Genomic DNA, 18,472 nt, shown 5'->3' with positions numbered 1-18,472 from the left:
CATTTGCACCTGAGCTGGTGCACCTGATTCTAATTTTAGGTATTTGAAGTAGTGATAAATGTAGGGGTGTACTTACTTTTTCCACATGCGAAATTTGCATTTATGTTTATTTAAATTATACAATGGACTACAAAATGTAAATGTTTCATGATATTTGTTATATTATATCACCTTTATCTGTCAATTTTGTTGAAATGAAGATCAAATAGCTGTATGTTGAAATATGTTGAAAAAGTCAAAACTTTACATGGCGTGTACTTACTTTTTCACGTGACTATGACAATCCAATGATACATGCCCCCCATTGGCTGACCGGATCAGTTTCATCACTTATTGGTGAGTCGTATGAACAGCGTAGACAGAAAGACACACCACTGAAGTTCCCAACGAAACAATACCAACAGCAGCTGTTAAAGTACGAGTAAACAAAGCAAACCTAACTGGAACGTGACTCGTGCCAAAAGCGATACACAGGTGTGTTTTTTATTCCAGGGCATGAGTTTGTATCGTGTTTGTTGATATTAAACATAACCCACTTTTATTATTATAACTTCCTCCTTCACTGACATTTGTCTGGACTATGGACATGATGTGCTTGGTGGGTAGGGAGAGGGGAGATTCATTTCACCTCATGTATAAATTATAACACTTCTTCTTCCTCTTATTACTTGCAAAATCGAAGATTTGTGGTTGTATTTGTGGTTCTGTCTGTCGGTTTGTTTGTCTGTTTGTCACCGGCCTACAGGTCACAATTTTCAACAGATATTCACGAAACTTCACCAAATGGTAGAGTTGGTCAAAAGCAAGAAGCCTATTGTTTTGGGGGTCAATAGGTCAAAAGGTCAACATAGGCCAATGGTCACCAACTTTGCTAAATTTCTAAAATCCTCAATTTTCATCCGATTGACTTGAAATTTGAAGAGGACTTGCATATCTGGTCACTGAATTCAACCATCAAGTATTCTTGAGGTCAACATAGGCCAAAAGGTCAATATAGGCCAAATTTCTAAAATCCTCAATTTTCATCCAATTGACTTGAAATTTGAAGAGGACTTGCATATCTGGTCACTGAATTCAACCACAAATTATATTTTAGGTGAACATAGGCCAAAAGGTCAACATAGGCCAAAAGTTCAACATAGGCCAAATTTCTAAAATCCTCAATTTTCATCTGATTGACTTGAAATTTGAAGAGGATTTGCATATCTGGTCACTGAATTCAACCACCAAGTATTCTTGAGGTCAACATAGGCCAAAAGGTCAACATAGGCCAAATTTTTAAAATCCTCAATTTTCATCCAATTGACTTGAAATTTGAAGAGGACTTGCATATCTGGTCACTGAATTCAACCACGTATTATATTTTAGGTAAACACAGGCCAAAAGGTCAACATAGGCTAAATTTCTAAAATCACCAATTTTCATTTGATTGACTTGAACTTCTAAGAGGATTTATATATATGGTCACTGAATTCAACCACCATCTATTTTGAGGTCAACATAGGCCAAAAGGTCAACATAGGCCAAATTTTTAATATCCTCAATTTTCATCCGATTGACTTGAAAATTGAACAGCATTTGCACATTGAGTCACTAAATAGGGAAACTAACTATTTTTGAGGTCAAAAGGTCAAAGGTCAACTCAAGGTCAACCTTCCAAAATCATCATTTTTCATCTGAAAAATCGTCACTTTTCATCCTGTTGACCCGAGCTTTGATCAAGATTGTAAATTTTAATATTCATGAAATGGACAATTTGCTGTATCATTGGAAAACATTTTTTGGGGAGGGGGGGCGGATTTTGCAAGTATCGTGCTACGCATGACGTCTTCTTGTTCTTATTCTTCTATTCTTCTTCTTGAGTATGGCAAGTTGCAGCTCACAGATCCAAGTCCACGTTAGACAGCCAAGTGACAATGCTCTGTAGTCAGGTAGATTGCCTTGAATGCTTCGTCGAATTTCCTTAGTTCTCAGTTGTTCACAATGCAATGGATAGTTTGGTCTGGGTATCCGCAATTGCATGCTGGGCTGTCCTTTAATTACCATTTATAGAGTTGGTGTGATGTCCTGGCATAGAGAGAGCGAGCCCGGTTTAGTGTGGTCCACTGTTTTTGGGGGAGGTAAAACCTGGGGGCTCCTCTGTGGGATTGCTGACTAGTTCTTTGTTGGTATATTGGTGTCTGCCCACAGACAACAACACTGTTACTTGATGTTGAAACCTGCATTGCTCAATGTCTTGGTGAAACTCCAAAATGGATACATGATCAAAGGCGTATGTTTGGGAGGTTATGCAGCTCCTCATGAATGTGCAGGTCGGAATTGGCTTTAATATGGTCATCCTCTCTCACAGCATTTAGTAAAGGTTATTATGTAATGTTCCATTTACTTTTCCTACATTCTTGGAACTGATGGTTTTTTTTAACAACATTACACCCAAAAATACAAAACTGGGGTTGGTTCCATTTTTTAAATAACCCTTATGGCAGTGTCCTCCACTCATGAGCTAGTGCATTGATATGATCAATCGGCAGTGTATATGAACTTGATCAAGATGATATTTGGCATCCACTTCTGGAGTGTACAAAAGAGATTTGTATACCGACCAGATGGGTATTCCTTTGCTGTTTCCACTGAACTGAGCCACCGATAATATCGTGCAAGTAGCCATGCAAGGTCATGCTGTGTTGCATGAACAACTTTTTCTTGATACTGACCGAGTTCGAAGTTTTCATATTGTGGAGTTTTACTAGGTTTGGGGTTTCTAGTATGAATACATGATTACTTTTCAGTGACATTTTGCAGGGTTGCTGATGCTTTGTCATCCAGTTTCAATGGCTCAGCCACAGTCTGATGTATTTGGAGGGAATCATTGGTAAATTGCAACGGCAGTCCCATGGAACGTGTTGTGTCCATCAGCTGTGTGGACCATGGCATCAACGTTATCAGTTGAACACCAAATTGAAACGTTCTTCAATAGTCCTGGGGGCACAAGTACACCGTTAAAAATGTTGAAATTCAAGATGGCCACCATAGAGGTTTTTTGTTTTTTTAATGGAACCAATTGTTCTGATATTTAAGGTATAAGGATGCGTACGCACACACACACCAACACACACACACATACACACACACCCACACACACACACACACACACACACACACACACACACACACACACACACACACACACACACACACACACACACACACACACGGACATACTAACGAGACAAACACTTAACACAGCCACTGAGCTTGGGGACAGTGCCATCACGACCGTCGCTTCCTGGGATACTCTGGGTGCCAGCGACGTCCAATAACAATGGCGCCGCTTTTCTCACCATACTCAGCGGGGCATTTCCTCAAGAGGAATTTCCTCCTCCCCATGGATGCCAAACGATGGGGATTGTCCGTGCTCTATCTTTGTCAAGCAAGGAAGCAGCACATACGATTTTTAAAGTTTTTGGTATGACTTGAACCGGTCCAAACCGGATGGGTGTTTTTTTAGGACACACCATCTCCTTCCTGAATGGCTGTTGGCTCCCTACGGGAGCTCATCCGCCCCTTGCCAGGTGTTGTTTTTGGTCCTAGCAGGGAGTCACAGTCACCCTCCCCACTAGCAAAGCCAGTGAGTGGTGTCAGTTTAGTCGCTGACAACCCAACCATGCGGCAGATAGCACTGGGTTACATGTTACCAGGGGTCAGTCCCAAAAGACCGACCTGCTCCAAACTATGACGTCATAATGAAGGCACCAATGATGTCATCGTTAACAACACTTATTCTTCATGTGGAGATCGTTAAAATGAGCCATATCTCAAAAAAAAAATCATGGAGCAGTTTCGGAGATGAGAGGTCCAAAGTTTTTAAGGTTTCCAAGATAGTGCCCGTACCACATGACCTCCAAGTCGCTCTCCTCCCGCCCACTATTGGCGTATCCCCCACGAATCAGTGGGGATACATTGTTCCTCCATTATGACATCATAAATCGACAAGTACAAAACTTCATCCGATCAAGATGAAATTTGATGAGCGTCATCTAGCGATAAATTGGTGGAGGAAAAAAAAGATGACGTCATCGGTCACGTGGTTCGGCCGCCATATTTGTTTTAACACAAAAGCCTTGAAAACCACTGAAAACATCCTGGCGAGAGTCAGCAATCTCTGATTGCTCTTTGTAGTTTATTTTGTAATAGGAATACCATGTCATGGAAGGACCTATTAAACTGCTCTATGGACCTTAACATGGCGGCGCGGGTTTAAAAACATAGGAATTCTTCTGGATTCTTTATATTATAAGCATGAAAGGTTGTCTGTTTGTTTGTTTGTTTGTTTTGAAACGGTGTCGCCATTTCTCAACGGATCTTCACCAAATTTGGCACGGGGGTCCCTATGCACCACAGAATCACTGATGAACCAAAAAATTCCACCGCCCCCACCCCCCCCAGGGACCAAATTTGCCATTTCTCAACGGATCTTCACCAAATTTGGCACGGGGGTCCCTATGCCCCACAGAATCACTGATGAACCAAAAATTTCCACCGCCCCCCACTCCCGCCCCCCACCCCACCCCCGCCCCCAACCCCCACCCCCCAGGAGACCAAATTTGCCATTTCTCAACGGATCTTCACCAAATTTGGCACGGGGGTCCCTATGCACCACGGAATCACTGATGAACCAAAACATTCCACCGTCCCCCACCCCCCTAGGGACGAAATTTGCCATTTCTCAACGGATCTTCACCAAATTTGGCACGGGGGACCCTATGTACCACAGAATCACTGATGAACCAAAAAATTCCACAGTCCCCCCCCCCCCCCCCCCCCCCCGCGACCAAATTTGACATTTCTCAACGGATCTTCACCGCATGTGGCACGAGGGTCCCCATGCACCACGGAATCACTGATGAACCAAAACATTCCACCGTCCCCCACCCCCCTAGGGACGAAATTTGCCATTTCTCAACGGATCTTCACCAAATTTGGCACGGGGGACCCTATGTACCACAGAATCACTGATGAACCAAAAAATTCCACAGTCCCCCACCCCCCCCCCCCCCGCCTCCCCCGGGGACCAAATTTGACATTTCTCAACGGATCTTCACCACATGTGGCACGAGGGTCCCCATGCACCACAGAATCACTGATGAACAAAAAAAACCCGACCACCCCACCCCCACCCACACCCCCCGGGGACCAAATTTGACATTTCTGCACTGCCTCCAAATCAAAGCTATTTCATCCTAGGATACTCTCATGGGATGTTTCAGTAGGCGATTGTTCACAGCCATTTGCAATAATGTTTACAAATACTGGTATTTTCAGTACAAAAGGTAAGATATAGTTATATTGATTTTGGTGTATGCTTTTTAGTCAATACGCATATTATTTTTCACTCAGTGGTGTCATATACTACTCAACACTAACGTATGTTTTTCAGTCCATACGGATATTGTTCTTCACTCAGTGGTGTCATATACTACTCAACACTAACGTTTCAATACATTTGTGTTTTTCTCCTTTCTTACAGACAATCACTTCTCAGTAACTTCTTAAATGGGACCTAAGAGGCAACGTTCTGCAAATGCAGATGCACATGCAATACAGGTACAACAAAAGTGACAAAGAGAGTCCTCAACAGAGAGAGAAGCTCGACTTGCAGCCCAGCGAGCCAGACAGGCACAAATGAGATCAGCTCAAACTCCTGCTCAAACACAAGTCACCAGTCATTCCAAAGGGTACACCTGCTGATGAGTTGAGAGCATGCCTCAAAGAATCCTATATTTGGAGAGGAGTGGAAAAACTCCATCTTTCTACCAACATGAGAGTTGCACTTAATAGAGATGTCTCAGCAGGCCAGTTTCCAAAGGTTTTGCTTCAACTGGGCAATGGTCAGCTACCAGTAGACACTGAGACTGGAGATGTCACAATACCCCCAAATTGTGGAACAATCATCAACACATCTGAAGAAATGCTATTAAAGGTTTATCCTAGCCTCTCAAAGAATTATAAAAACCATGAGTGGCTTTGTGAACGTGCCATCCTTGCTCCCAAAAATTACATTGTGCAGGATATTAATGCCACCATCATTCAACAGCTACCAGACCAATCCACATGGTACAAGTCAGTTGACACTGTAGTTGATCTTGACGATGCTGTCAACTATCCAACAAAGTTTCTAAACTCTCCTCAGCTCACTGGCGTTCCACCTCACAATCTGCAACTGAAAGTGGGAGCCCCCATTATGTTGCTACGAAATTTGGATGCACCAAAACTCTGTAACGGTACAAGACCCGCTGTCAAAACTCTTATGCCCCATGTGATCGAAGCCACCATTATGACTGGTTGTGCCAAGGGAGAGGATGTTTTTATTCCACGGATTCCCATCATCCCAACAGATATGCCATTTCAGTTCAAGCGCCTTCAGTTTCCAGTGAGACTATCATTTGCTATGACCATCAACAAGTCTCAGGGACAGTCTCTCAAGGTTGCTGGAGTTGAACTTGCAAGTCCATGTTTCTCTCATGGTCAACTCTACATTGCATGCTCACGTGTTGGGGCAAGCACACATCTTTTCATCAGAGCACCAAACGGCAGAACAAGAAATGTTGTCCACCCCAGAGCTCTTGCTGACTAAAACACGTCTGTTAATATTCTACCTAGGCAGCGCTGGTGGCCCAGTGGATCATGTGCTTGCTTGCCACGCAGACGATCCGCGTTCCAATCCCAGCAGCGGCAAAAATTTGTGAAGCCACCAAATGTGGCCCGTTCTGAGATATAGTCCCTAAATGGATTGAACTTGGACCTAAATCACCAACTCACTCACTCTTTTTAACTTAAATGACTTAACTTATAGCAAGTTCTTATGTTATGTACATATAATTACATGCAACATGAACTACATAACAACTTGCTATAAGTCAAGTCATTTACTTTCTACATACTTGGAACCCGGGCAACGCCGGGTACCTTTGCTCGTAGTTAATAAGCCTGATCATCTCAGGAGATTATAACTAAATCTATTCTCATTTGGACCAGCTTCCAGAGCTCTGCTGCTGACCCCGCTGGGGAAGCTTAAGCTCTTTCATATGGCCCCCTCAATAGGAATTTCTGACTATGCCAGTGCCGGCAGGGGGCGATATTTTTGACCTTCGCCCTGAGCACCAGAAACCATCACTACACGCCACTGCTTGTACAGTTGTACTCCAAATCAATTAATGTCTCTAAAAATCGAAAGAAAAATGGGGAAACTAGCAAAGACAATGATTTGAATAATTTGAAGTCAATGATTTGAAGTCAATAATCAACAATGATTTGAAGTCCAATTGGCTACTGTTTTGATCAATGTAAATTACAACTTCAGGAAACAGTATGAAGGAAAGAACTACAATGATATCCATGCACAACACCCTATGGTTGGTATTATTGCTATTATTACGATTTGTTGCTATTTATTGTATATAAATATATTATTTATAATATTATTTTTTATTATTTATAATATTGTTGCTATTATTACTAGCCAATTGGACTTGTACACATCGACTTATAGGTTGAAAATATGGTAATACATTTTTTACAAAAATAAATAAATTTTTCTCAGAAATTTGTTTCAATCGTCCCGCTCGGGCATGCACCCAAACAAACTATCTTCGATGTGCTTTTCTAAGTTTTGTTTTTGAAATATATACCGAGTCAACTATTCTCTGTTCATTGGTTCAATTCTCTGTTCAGTCAAGTTCTGTTCATTGGTTCAATTCCTGGAAATTTCATAAAAGAGAGTCTTTTAACATTTTCTCTAAGTTAACGCGTTGGCTCTAGGTGTGTACAACACAGCAGCATGTCTGTCCTGGGGTCAACCTGGTGGCCTCTCTCCATCTTGAGTTACACCTCAAACAGCTCGCCTCGACGGCCATATTCCAAACAAGATGGACAATCGCTCTTTGTACGTGACAGCGCTGCCGGGTGTCCCCCAACATCGCCTACAACAGTTATGTATGTAATATTATCTTTTACTTTGATAGTTGTGTTTATTTTTTGCAAGGTGTTTTAAAAGTTCAGAATCATAGGGATATTTATTTTACAATTATATTATAATAATTGCTCAAATTATGAACCACTGAGCAATGACATGCATAACCATATCGATTCTTGTATGTCGGTTTCTTTGAAAATTTATTAACATTGACACATCCATTTTAGCAAATTCGTTTCTTTTTATTGTAGTTTACTTTCATCATTATGTTTGTAATATTATAACTTAGTTTGAAAGTTATGTTTGCACTCTTATACTGTAGTTTACTTTGATAGTTATGTTTGTAATATTATAACTAAGTTTGATAGTTATGTTTGCACTCTTATACTGTAGTTTACTTTGATAGTTATGTTTGTAATATTATAACTTAGTTTGAAAGTTATGTTTGCACTCTTATACTGTAGTTTACTTTTAGAGTTATGTTTATAATATTATAACTTAGTTTGATCGTTATGTTTGCACTCTTATACTGTAGTTTACTTTTATAGCTATGTTTATAATATTATAACTTAGTTTGATAGTTTTGTTTGCACTCTTATACTGTAGTTTACTTTCATCATTATGTTTGTAACATAAAACTTAGTTTGATAGTTATGTTTGCACTCTTATACTGTAGTTTACTTTCATCATTATGTTTGTAATATTATAACTTAGTTTGATAGTTATGTTTGCACTCTTATACTGTAGTTTACTTTCATCATTATGTTTGTAATATAAAACTTAGCTTGATAGTTATGTTTGCACTCTTATACTGTAGTTTACTTTGATAGTTATGTTTGTAATATTATAACTTAGTTTGATAGTTATGTTTGCACTCTTATACTGTAGTTTACTTTGATAGTTATGTTTGTAATATTATAACTTAGTTTGATAGTTATGTTTGCACTCTTATACTGTAGTTTACTTTGATGGTTATGTTTGTAATATTATAACTTAGTTTGATAGTTATGTTTGCACTCTTATACTGTAGTTTACTTTTATAGTTATGTTTGTAATATTATAACTTAGTTTGATAGTTATGTTTGCACTCTTATACTGTAGTTTACTTTTATAGCTATGTTTATAATATTATAACTTAGTTTGATAGTTATGTTTGCACTCTTATATTTTAGTTTACCTTGACAGTTATGTTTGTAATATTATAACTTACTTTGATAGTTATGTTTGCACTATTACAGTGTACTTTGATAGCTATGCTTATACTATTACAGTTTACTTTGATAGCTATGTTTACACTATTATACTTTACTTTGATAGCTACGTATATTTACACTGTTATGGTCTATTTGGAGTATTAGAAATCGTCACACCTGTACTTTAAAGGAGTTTAAAACCTCCATCATGCCTGCGCTATATACGCAGATGTAATACGAGACTTTCAAAATGACATATGACTGCTGATGAGGCCTTTCGCGCATGTACTGTGTGTACATGTTCAGTAACTCCCTTTTATTAACTGGGGTACTTTTAACCTACCGTTGCTGGTGCAAAATATGTGTCATATAGTCTTTTAAACATTATTTTCAGCATTTAAATGCAAAAATGGCAATTTCAAGATAGTTAACTGGAATTGTTGTGTTCCTGGATGCAAATCAAATGCATGAAAATCTAGGAAATACGAGAAATATCCGTGGAATTAAACTGAGGTGTTGAGTACAGACACGGAGATACGGATATGGATACTTTGAGACCGGGTAGGTCTCCGTTCCATCACCTGAAACCCACTGACATGTGGAGATAGCAATCAACAACAGCAACCTGTACGCACACACAATCACATCATCTACCTCTGGAATTTTTACATTTTACAAATAGGTATACTTTCTTCAGAAAGTACTGACACCCCTTGACGTTTTTCACATTTTGGTGTGTGCCCATTTTTGTGCCTAAATTTAAAATGGATTGAATTGAGATTTTTTGTCACTGATTTACACATAATACCCCATTAATGTCAAAGTGTAATTTTGTTTTAGAATTTTTTACAAAATATTTTTTCCTTACACTTGTATGTGATAGCTCGTCTAACACGTATGCATGAACACAATGCTCAAGTCCACAAACTCAATTGAGATTTCTTCATCAAAGTCATTATCATGGCTGACAGGAGAGGAAAGTTCATGATGAAACCCAGCCTCCCAGTGATGAGGTCATTGCAGTAGATCTAACAAAAGTCTGTATTGAAGAGTAGGGCATGGCCAAGTCCAAGTTGATATTTTACTTATTACAACATACATGTGATACAATGTAAAGTCCAAGTTTATATTTAAATTTGAGTTTATATTTTATTCATTACAACATACATGTGATACAATGTAAAGTCCAAGTTTATATTTAAATTTGAGTTTATATTTTATTCATTACAGCATACATGTTGTACAATGTAAAGTCCAAGTTTATATTTAAATTTGAGTTTATATTTTATTCATTACAACATACATGTGATACAATGTAAAGTCCAAGTTTATATTTAAATTTGAGTTTATATTTTATTCATTACAGCATACATGTTGTACAATGTAAAGTCCAAGTTTATATTTAAATTTGAGTTTATATTTTATTCATTACAACATACATGTGATACAATGTAAAGTCCAAGTTTATATTTATATTTGAGTTTATATTTTACTTATTACAACATACATGTTGTACAATGTAAAGTCCAAGTTTATATTTAAATTTGAGTTTATATTTTATTCATTACGACATACATGTGTTACAAAGTAAAGTCCAAGTTTATATTTATATTTGAGTTTATATTTTACTCATTGCAACATACATGTAATACAATGTAAAGTCCAAGTTTATATTTATATTTGAGTTTATATTTTACTCATTACAACATACATGTAATACAATGTAAAGTCTAAGTTTATCTTTAAATTTGAGTTTATATTTTATTAATTACAACATGCATGTAATACAATGTAAAGTCCAAGTTTATATTTAAATTTGAGGTTTTTTTTTTACTCTTTACAACATGCATGTTATACAATGTAAAGTCCAAAACATATTCAAGGCATGTAAAAAAAAAAAAAAAAAAACTTAAACATGATTATTCTGCTTTAATTTTGCATAAAATAGTGTTTTAGAATGTACAAATTTAAGGTTAAAATCACAAAATTTCCCTAACGTGGGAGGAGGGACACCCCTCTTAACCCACCTTCACCCCTCGGTCTCATCCCTCTTCCGCACAACGGATACTTTCCATCTTACCTCTTTTACTTCTCTCAATGCTGGCAACTATGCACACCTAACACGTCGTTAGTACATTTCGCCTCTTTACGTGCATAGATGGGCGGAGTGTGCTTTGCACACATCGTAAGTAAAGTTCACCTCGTTTACCTGCACACAGTTCACCAGTCACCGACACGAAGCAGAGACCAAACAGTGCAGGTGCTGTGCTCTGAGCGACGACGAGCCGGACCCGTCAGCGCTTCACCACAACCAACAAAGACCTGTTTATGGGAAGATCAATGAGCTGTTTACCCTCTGCTTGCACCTGTGCCCAGGCATTCTCCCACCACCATGTTGGGGGAAGGAGGACGGAAGTGGGGAAGGAGGGACAAGGGAGAAGAAGGAGGGACAGGGGAGAAGGTGGAGGGCAGGGGAAGAAGGGGGGGAGCAGGGGAAAAGGAGGGAGGAGGGAAGGAAAGGGTAGGCATTCGTGGTGTCCTTCGGACGGGAAGTTAATTCGCACAATTGTTGTTATCATTGTTTATTTCATCTTCATCAGATGCATTAAAAGTATTTCCTGCGCGGATTATTTTCAGCACCACGTGATCGGATACCAAACAGCAAATACAATCCCTCGCAATGTCCCAAGTGCCGCCGCTGGAATCGTCGCCTATTACTCCTCCAGTTCTCTCCAATCACACCGACTTTGGACACTTCCTTCAAATCCATTCTGATGTGAGCTGGGTGTCATAGGTCAACGTGGATTGATGGGTGTGTGATGGGCGATGGATGTGCAATGAGTGTGCGATGGGTGGCAGAGATCAACGTCGATTTGAATTTGATGGGTGTGTGAAGTGCGATGGGTGTCGTATGTCGACACTGATGGAGTGTGATGTGCGATGGGTGTGTAATGAGTGTGCGATGGGTGTCGGATGTCGACTGATGGAGTGTGATGTGCGATGGGTGTGTAATGAGTGTGCGATGGGTGTCATAGGTCGACTAGTGTGATATGCGATGGGTGTGTAATGAGTGTGTGATGGGTGTCATAGGTCGACTAGTGTGATGTGCGATGGGTGTGTAATGAGTGTGTGATGGGTGTCATAGTCGTGGCCAAAAATATTGGCACCCTTGCACTTTTTTCAAATAATGCACCATTTCTTCCAGAAAATTGTTGAAATAAAAAAATATTTTGGTATCCACATATGTATTTTTTTGGTTTGCAGTGGAACGAAACAAAAAAGGTGAAAAAATTACTAAATCTTAGCTTATTCCACACAGAGATCCTAAAATGGCACGGACAATGTTATTGGCACCTTTTAAAAGTTGTTAGAAATAAATAGATTTCAAGCAGGTGATTCTCCTTTACTTTGGAATTGAACTCACCTGTGGTGAGTTACAGGTGCCTGCTCACTCATTCAACCAGTTTGAACAGTCAAAAGGAGTCATTCTGCTGTTTTGTGTCACTGTGTGACAGCAATGACAGCAATGAGCATGGAGAAAATAAAGAAAAACAGAGAATTGTCTGAAGAGGTCAGACACAAGATTGTACCCAAGCATGGACAATCTCAAGGCAACAAGTCCATCTCCAGAGACCTTGATGTTCCTTTGTCCACCATACACAATGTTATCAGGAAGTTTAAGGCCCATGGCACTGTAGCCAACCTCCCTGGACGTGGCCGCCAGAGAAAACTTGATCGAAGATTGCAGCAAAGGATTGTTCGAATGGTGGAGAAAGCACCTCAATCAACTGCCAAACAGATTCAAGCTCACCTTCAGACACAAGGTACGACAGTTTCAACTCGCACCATCCGTCGCCAACTCAATGAAAAGGGGTTCGACGGTAGGAGACCCAGGAGGACCCCACTGCTGAGAGAGAGAGAGACCCAAAACACACCTGAACAAGCCAAACCCCTTCTGGGAGAATGTCATGTAGACAGATGAGACCAAATTAGAACTTTTTGGTAAAGCACATCATCTCTATGTTTACAGAAAACAAAATAAAGCCTTCAAAGAAAATAACCCCTTCCCTACAGTCAAACATGGAGGAGGTTCAGTGATGTTTTGGGGTTACTGTGCTGCCTCTGGCACTGGGCGCCTTGAATGTGTGCATGGCATCATGAAATCAGGAGATTACCAAAGCATTTTGGAGTGAAATGTTCAACCCAGTGTCAGAAAGCTGGGTCTCCCTCAAAGGTCATGTGTCTTTCAGCAAGACAATGACCCAAAACGCACTACAAAAAGCACCCAGGAATGGTTCAAGACAAAAAGCTGGACTGTTCTGAATTGGCCAGCAATGATTCCAGATCTAAATCCCATTGAACACCTGTGGGGAGATCTAAAAACAGCAGTTGGAAGAAGGCACCCTTCAAATCTGGGAGAACTGGAGCAGTTTGCACAAGAAGAGTGGGCCAAACTGCCAGTACAGAGGTGTAGGAAGCTCATTCATGGCTACAGGAAGCTCTTGACCATAGTTATTTTATCCAAAAGCTGTGCTACCAAATATTAAGTCTGGGGTGTCAATAATTTTGTCAATGCCATTTCTTTTTATTTTCTGATTTGAAAGGATATATTAAGTTCTGAATCAAAAACAAAGATCCTGTAATATTAACAGTGAAATAAATAATTGTGGAGACCAAATACTTTTGTCAATTTCAACGTATTTTTCGAGAAAATTGTGAGTTATTTGAAAAAAGTGCAAGGGTGCCAATATTTTTGGCACGACTGTAGGTCAACGTCGATTAATGGGTGTGTGATGTGCGATGGGTGTGTAATGAGTGTGCGATGGGTGTCATAGGTCAACATAGATTTGATTGGTGTGTGATGTGCGATGGGTGTGTAATGAGTGTGCAATGGGTGTCATAGGTCAACTAGTGTGATGTGCAATGGGTGTGTAATGAGTGTGCGATGGGTGTGTAATGAGTGTGCGATTGTTGTCATAGGTCGATTAGTGTGATGTGCGATGGGTGTGTAATGAGTGTGTGATGGGTGTCATAGGTCCACTGATGGGGGTGTGATGTGCGACAGTGCGATGGGTGTGTAATGAGTGTGTGATGGGTGTGTAATGAGTGTGTGATGGTGTCATAGGTCGACTGATGGGGGTGTGATGTGCGATGGGTGTCATAGGTCGACTGATGGGGATGTGATGTATGATGGGTGTCATAGGTCGACTGATGGGGGTGTGATGTGCGATGGATCTGTAATGGGTGTGTAATGAGTGTGCACTGCATGTGCTGTGTCTGTGTGTACTGCTCGGTTGAATTGGCTATTGACATATTGTCGAGACATACAGATAGACTCACAGGGGTGGTTTTTAACAAAATCGAACATTGTCAATTTGACCCCCACATAAGGAAACCGCTTAAAATAAAGTTCACAAAAAGTAAACCGGAAAACGTCAAAATGGTCGCATTCAGAAAAGCCGCTAAACCTAGCTGTTCTTGCAGGCCGTACTAGAAACTTTAGATAGCAATCATAATCATTCAAAAAAAAAAAATTCAGACTGAGGTGGGAATGTTAGGTTGGGGGGGGGGGGGTGTCATCGTTATCACCCTGTATACCCCGTGGGCAGTTGGTGACATGTGCCAAGTTTCAAACTTTTTTGTTGAGCGTTTTTCAGATGAAATGCCAAATTCTTTCCCTTTAATCCAATATGGCTATCGTATACCATGTGACATGTGACATCAGAATTAACAATTAAATATTCTCCATGGGGAGTCACTCCTATGTGTAAAGTTTTGCATTGATCGGACAAGTGGTTGTAGAGAAAACCATTTTTAAAGCAAAAATATAAAGATGCGCACACACACGACAGACAGGCAGTCACAGAGAGACACAGACAGGCAGACACAGCGAGACACAGACAGGCAGACACAGACAGACACAGCGAGGCACAGACAGACAGACACAGCGAGACATAGACAGGCAGACACAGAAAGACACAGCGAGGCACAGACAGGCAGACACAGCGAGACACAGACAGGCAGACACAGACAGACACAGCGAGGCACAGACAGACAGACACAGCGAGACAGACAGGCAGACACAGGCACAAACACAGACATAGACAGACAGAGACCGACAGGGGCATGTAATAGTCTTGCATCCCCTTTGGGACGATATAATAGTATAAAAGGTATTTGGCACAAACTCACCTTTAATCGGCCGAACCAATCAAAAACATTTGATCTGGCATGACACTACCATGGTAAAACAGAGCAAGCAAACTCGCACAGAGCTTGGCGATGACAAATTCCACACCATCTCATTGGCATAAACTCCTCCTCCGAACCCTCCTCGGCATCACCTCCTCAATTCTAGTCTACTAACCCCCGTTGGCAGCATCACCTGGTCCTCAATTCCTCCCTCTTCCGAACCCCCTCCACATCACCTCTCCTCCTCCTCCTCAATCCCTCCCTCTTCCGAACCCCCTCGACATCACATCACCTCTCCTCCTCCTCCTCCTCCTCCTCCTCCTCCACCCCTCCTCCCAACTGCACAGTCAAACCCCACAGACTCCTTAACCGCCCTCCTTCTCCTTCAATGCGCTTTCCTACCACACTGGAACCATCTTCACCTTCAAGCTGTCTCATCGATCAGGATTGCACGAGACTTCGAAACAGCAACTGAAAAGGTGCTGAAGCTAAGATTGCAATAGATTTTACCGGGTTTTATTTACCTGGGTACTCACGGTAACATTTGTGGGTTCAATGTATAACATACTCAGGGAGAAAACAGGACGTTTTTATAGTATAAAACAACTCACATTTAAACTAAAGTGAAACGGGTCATGTCATCAATTTCACTGTTGAGGACTTGTAATGGGGAAATGCTCTGTGTGTGTCTGTCTGTGTGTGTATGTGCATGTATGTGTGATGTGTGTGTGTGTGTATATGTGTGTGTATATGTGTGTGTGTGTGTGTGTGGTGTGTGTGTGTGTGTGTGTGTGCATGTATGTATGTATGTATGTATGTATGTGTGTGTGTGTGTGTGTGTGTGTGTGTGTGTGTGTGTGTGTGTGTGTGTGTGTGTGTGTGTGTGTGGCGTGTGTGTGTGTGTGTGTGGTGTGTGATGTGTGTGTGGTGTGTGTTGTGTGTTCATGTATGTGTGTGTGTGTGGTGTGTGTATGTGTGTGTGTGTGTGTGTGTGTGGCGTGTGTGTGCATGTATGTGTGTGTGTGTGTGTGGGGAGCGGGGGGGGGGGAGGGTGGGGCGGGGGAAGGGGGTGGGTGGGGTGTATGTGTGTGTGTGTGGATATATGTGCGTGTGTGCATGTGTGTGTGTTGTGTGTTGTGTGTTGTGTGTTGTTTGTGTGTGTGTGTGTGTGTGTGTGTGTGTGTGTTCATGTGTGCGTGTATGTGTGCATGCATGTATGTGTGTGTGGTGTGTATGTGTGTGGATGTATGTGTTTACATTTACTGATTTATATATCTTATATTTATTGATTTATATATCTTATATTTACTGATTTATATATCTTATATTTACTGATTTATATATCATATCTTATATTTACTGATTAATATATCTGATATTTACTGATTCCAAAACTCAATGGCATAATGGTTAGAGGCTGAGAGTTTGTTGTGTCTGAGTCTGAGAGCTTGGTGTGTCTGAGTCTGAGGAGAGTTTATTGTGTCTGAGTCTGAGAGCTTGGTCTGTCTGAGTCTGAGTTAATTTATCAATTTAAATTACTAGTACAACCGCTCGCTACGGGAGCGGTCGAGGATCATGTTATTAACATTATTATTATTGCTAATTATTATTACTATTACTTATGTTATATCAGGTCATTGAAACGATCAGACGTGCCTCACCATTCCAAATTCCTAATAAAATTTAATTCTGTGAGGGTGTTGGGCAGGGGAAGGGGGCAATATCGCTTGTCACAAAACCCCTTGGGGAGTGGGGATATTGTTTCATAATGTCATTAATATTATGCTGTATCACAAGTGTTGTTATTACTTTTAAATGAGAAGCGGCTTTGGAAAAACGCCACGAAAAATGCCTTGGAAGAACGCCACGTTTGGCGAGATGGGATATTATTAGCATTAATATTGTTTTGTAATACCATCTTACTATAATTCACCAAATGTCCGTCCGTCTGTCTGTCCGTCCGTCTGTCCGTCCATTCAAAGATACCGCAAAAACGGCTGAACCGATCGCAACGATATTTTGGGTGGGTAATCCTGAGATCTCCTGGAGTAAAATAGGCTATATTGTTTTTCCAATTTCAGCTTTGGCCTCCAGCATTTTCAGGTTTGGACTCCCGCATAACGTTATTTTCCCGGGTGCCGTACAAATGGCTGCACCGATCGGTGCACGGCTGCACCGATCGGTGCACGGCTGCACCGATCGCTGCACAGCTGCACCGATCGCTGCACGGCTGCACCGATCGCTGCATGGCTGCACTGATCGCTGCATGGCTGCACTGATCGGCTGCACCGATCGGACTCGGTGACCTCGGAGAAAGACCTTTTATAAGGACATGGGTTGAATCCCTGCTTGAGAGAATGCCAACCCCCTCCCCACCATCACGGTCGTCTCTCCAACTCACAATCCCACAAGATATGCGGAAAGGACGACCCAACACTAATTATCTTCTTTTTGATTCGTATATAAACATCATTAAAAGTAAATAATGACCTCGGCCAAAGTTCAAACGACGTGGGTTTAATCTCTACATGAGAGAATTCCACATAGCTATTTGGGTGGTGTATAAGCCAACAGATGGCTGTCTCCATCGATCTTTCCGAGGCCGCAACACCTATCGGCTCAAAATCCTTTTAACTGTTGACATCGTAGTTTTTACAATGAAGGAAACATTAACAATGTTGTTAAAAGTTTATTTTGTGATTAATTTGTGATTGGAGTTATTTTGTTTGGAATGAAAAAAGAGATATCGAGTTCAAGTGAATGACGACATGCCGTGATGGTTTCTACTTTCTGAACGTGAACTTCACGGATCGCCATATGCAGATTCGCCACAGACCCACGATCGATGTTTCCATACGTGAACGTACCCGTTTGTTTGCGAACGGGTACGTTTTTCATGGAAGTCCTTCACGAACTTGCTATCCATGTCTGACGTGCGATTGAAGGTGCTACAGGAATGTGGAATTTATTGGTTTCATGCTTTAGCATTCGCCGTATCTGCATTGCCTGTTTGCTTCTGGCCTCCCACCAATGCGTAGCACGGGTATCTCACTAGTTAATATTATGCTATTATCATTATCATTGTTATTAGAAGCGGCCTTGGAAAAACATCACG

General features: G+C 40.9%; 1 protein-coding gene and 1 long non-coding RNA gene across 4 annotated transcripts in view; one reads left to right on the top strand and one right to left on the bottom strand.

The window, feature by feature from the left end:
- The window catches only part of LOC137425269 (coiled-coil domain-containing protein 80), a 96,204-nt gene that overhangs the window by 19,578 nt on the left and 58,154 nt on the right, over positions 1–18,472 (top strand). The window contains exons 1-2 of one of the 3 annotated variants that reach the window (XM_068113526.2): positions 11,846–11,941; positions 15,705–15,836. In XM_068113526.2, the coding sequence (XP_067969627.2) occupies positions 11,846–11,941; positions 15,705–15,836 (228 nt within the window). Of the gene's footprint in view, positions 1–7,818; positions 7,993–11,845; positions 11,942–15,704; positions 15,837–18,472 lie in introns of those variants that run through there. The other 2 variants (XM_068113529.2, XM_068113527.2) reach the window with 2 other exon arrangements.
- Positions 466–11,507, bottom strand: LOC137425276 (uncharacterized). Its single transcript, XR_010984088.2, has 2 exons — positions 11,375–11,507; positions 466–2,979 (listed from the first exon to the last, which is right to left on the bottom strand). It is a non-coding gene; the product is annotated as an uncharacterized LOC137425276 (long non-coding RNA).

The sequence above is a fragment of the Myxine glutinosa genome, chromosome 4 (genome assembly GCF_964187855.1).
Source record: "Myxine glutinosa chromosome 4, kmMyxGlut1.1, whole genome shotgun sequence".
NCBI lineage: Eukaryota > Metazoa > Chordata > Myxini > Myxiniformes > Myxinidae > Myxine > Myxine glutinosa.
This window is presented reverse-complemented; position numbering and strand designations above follow the sequence as displayed.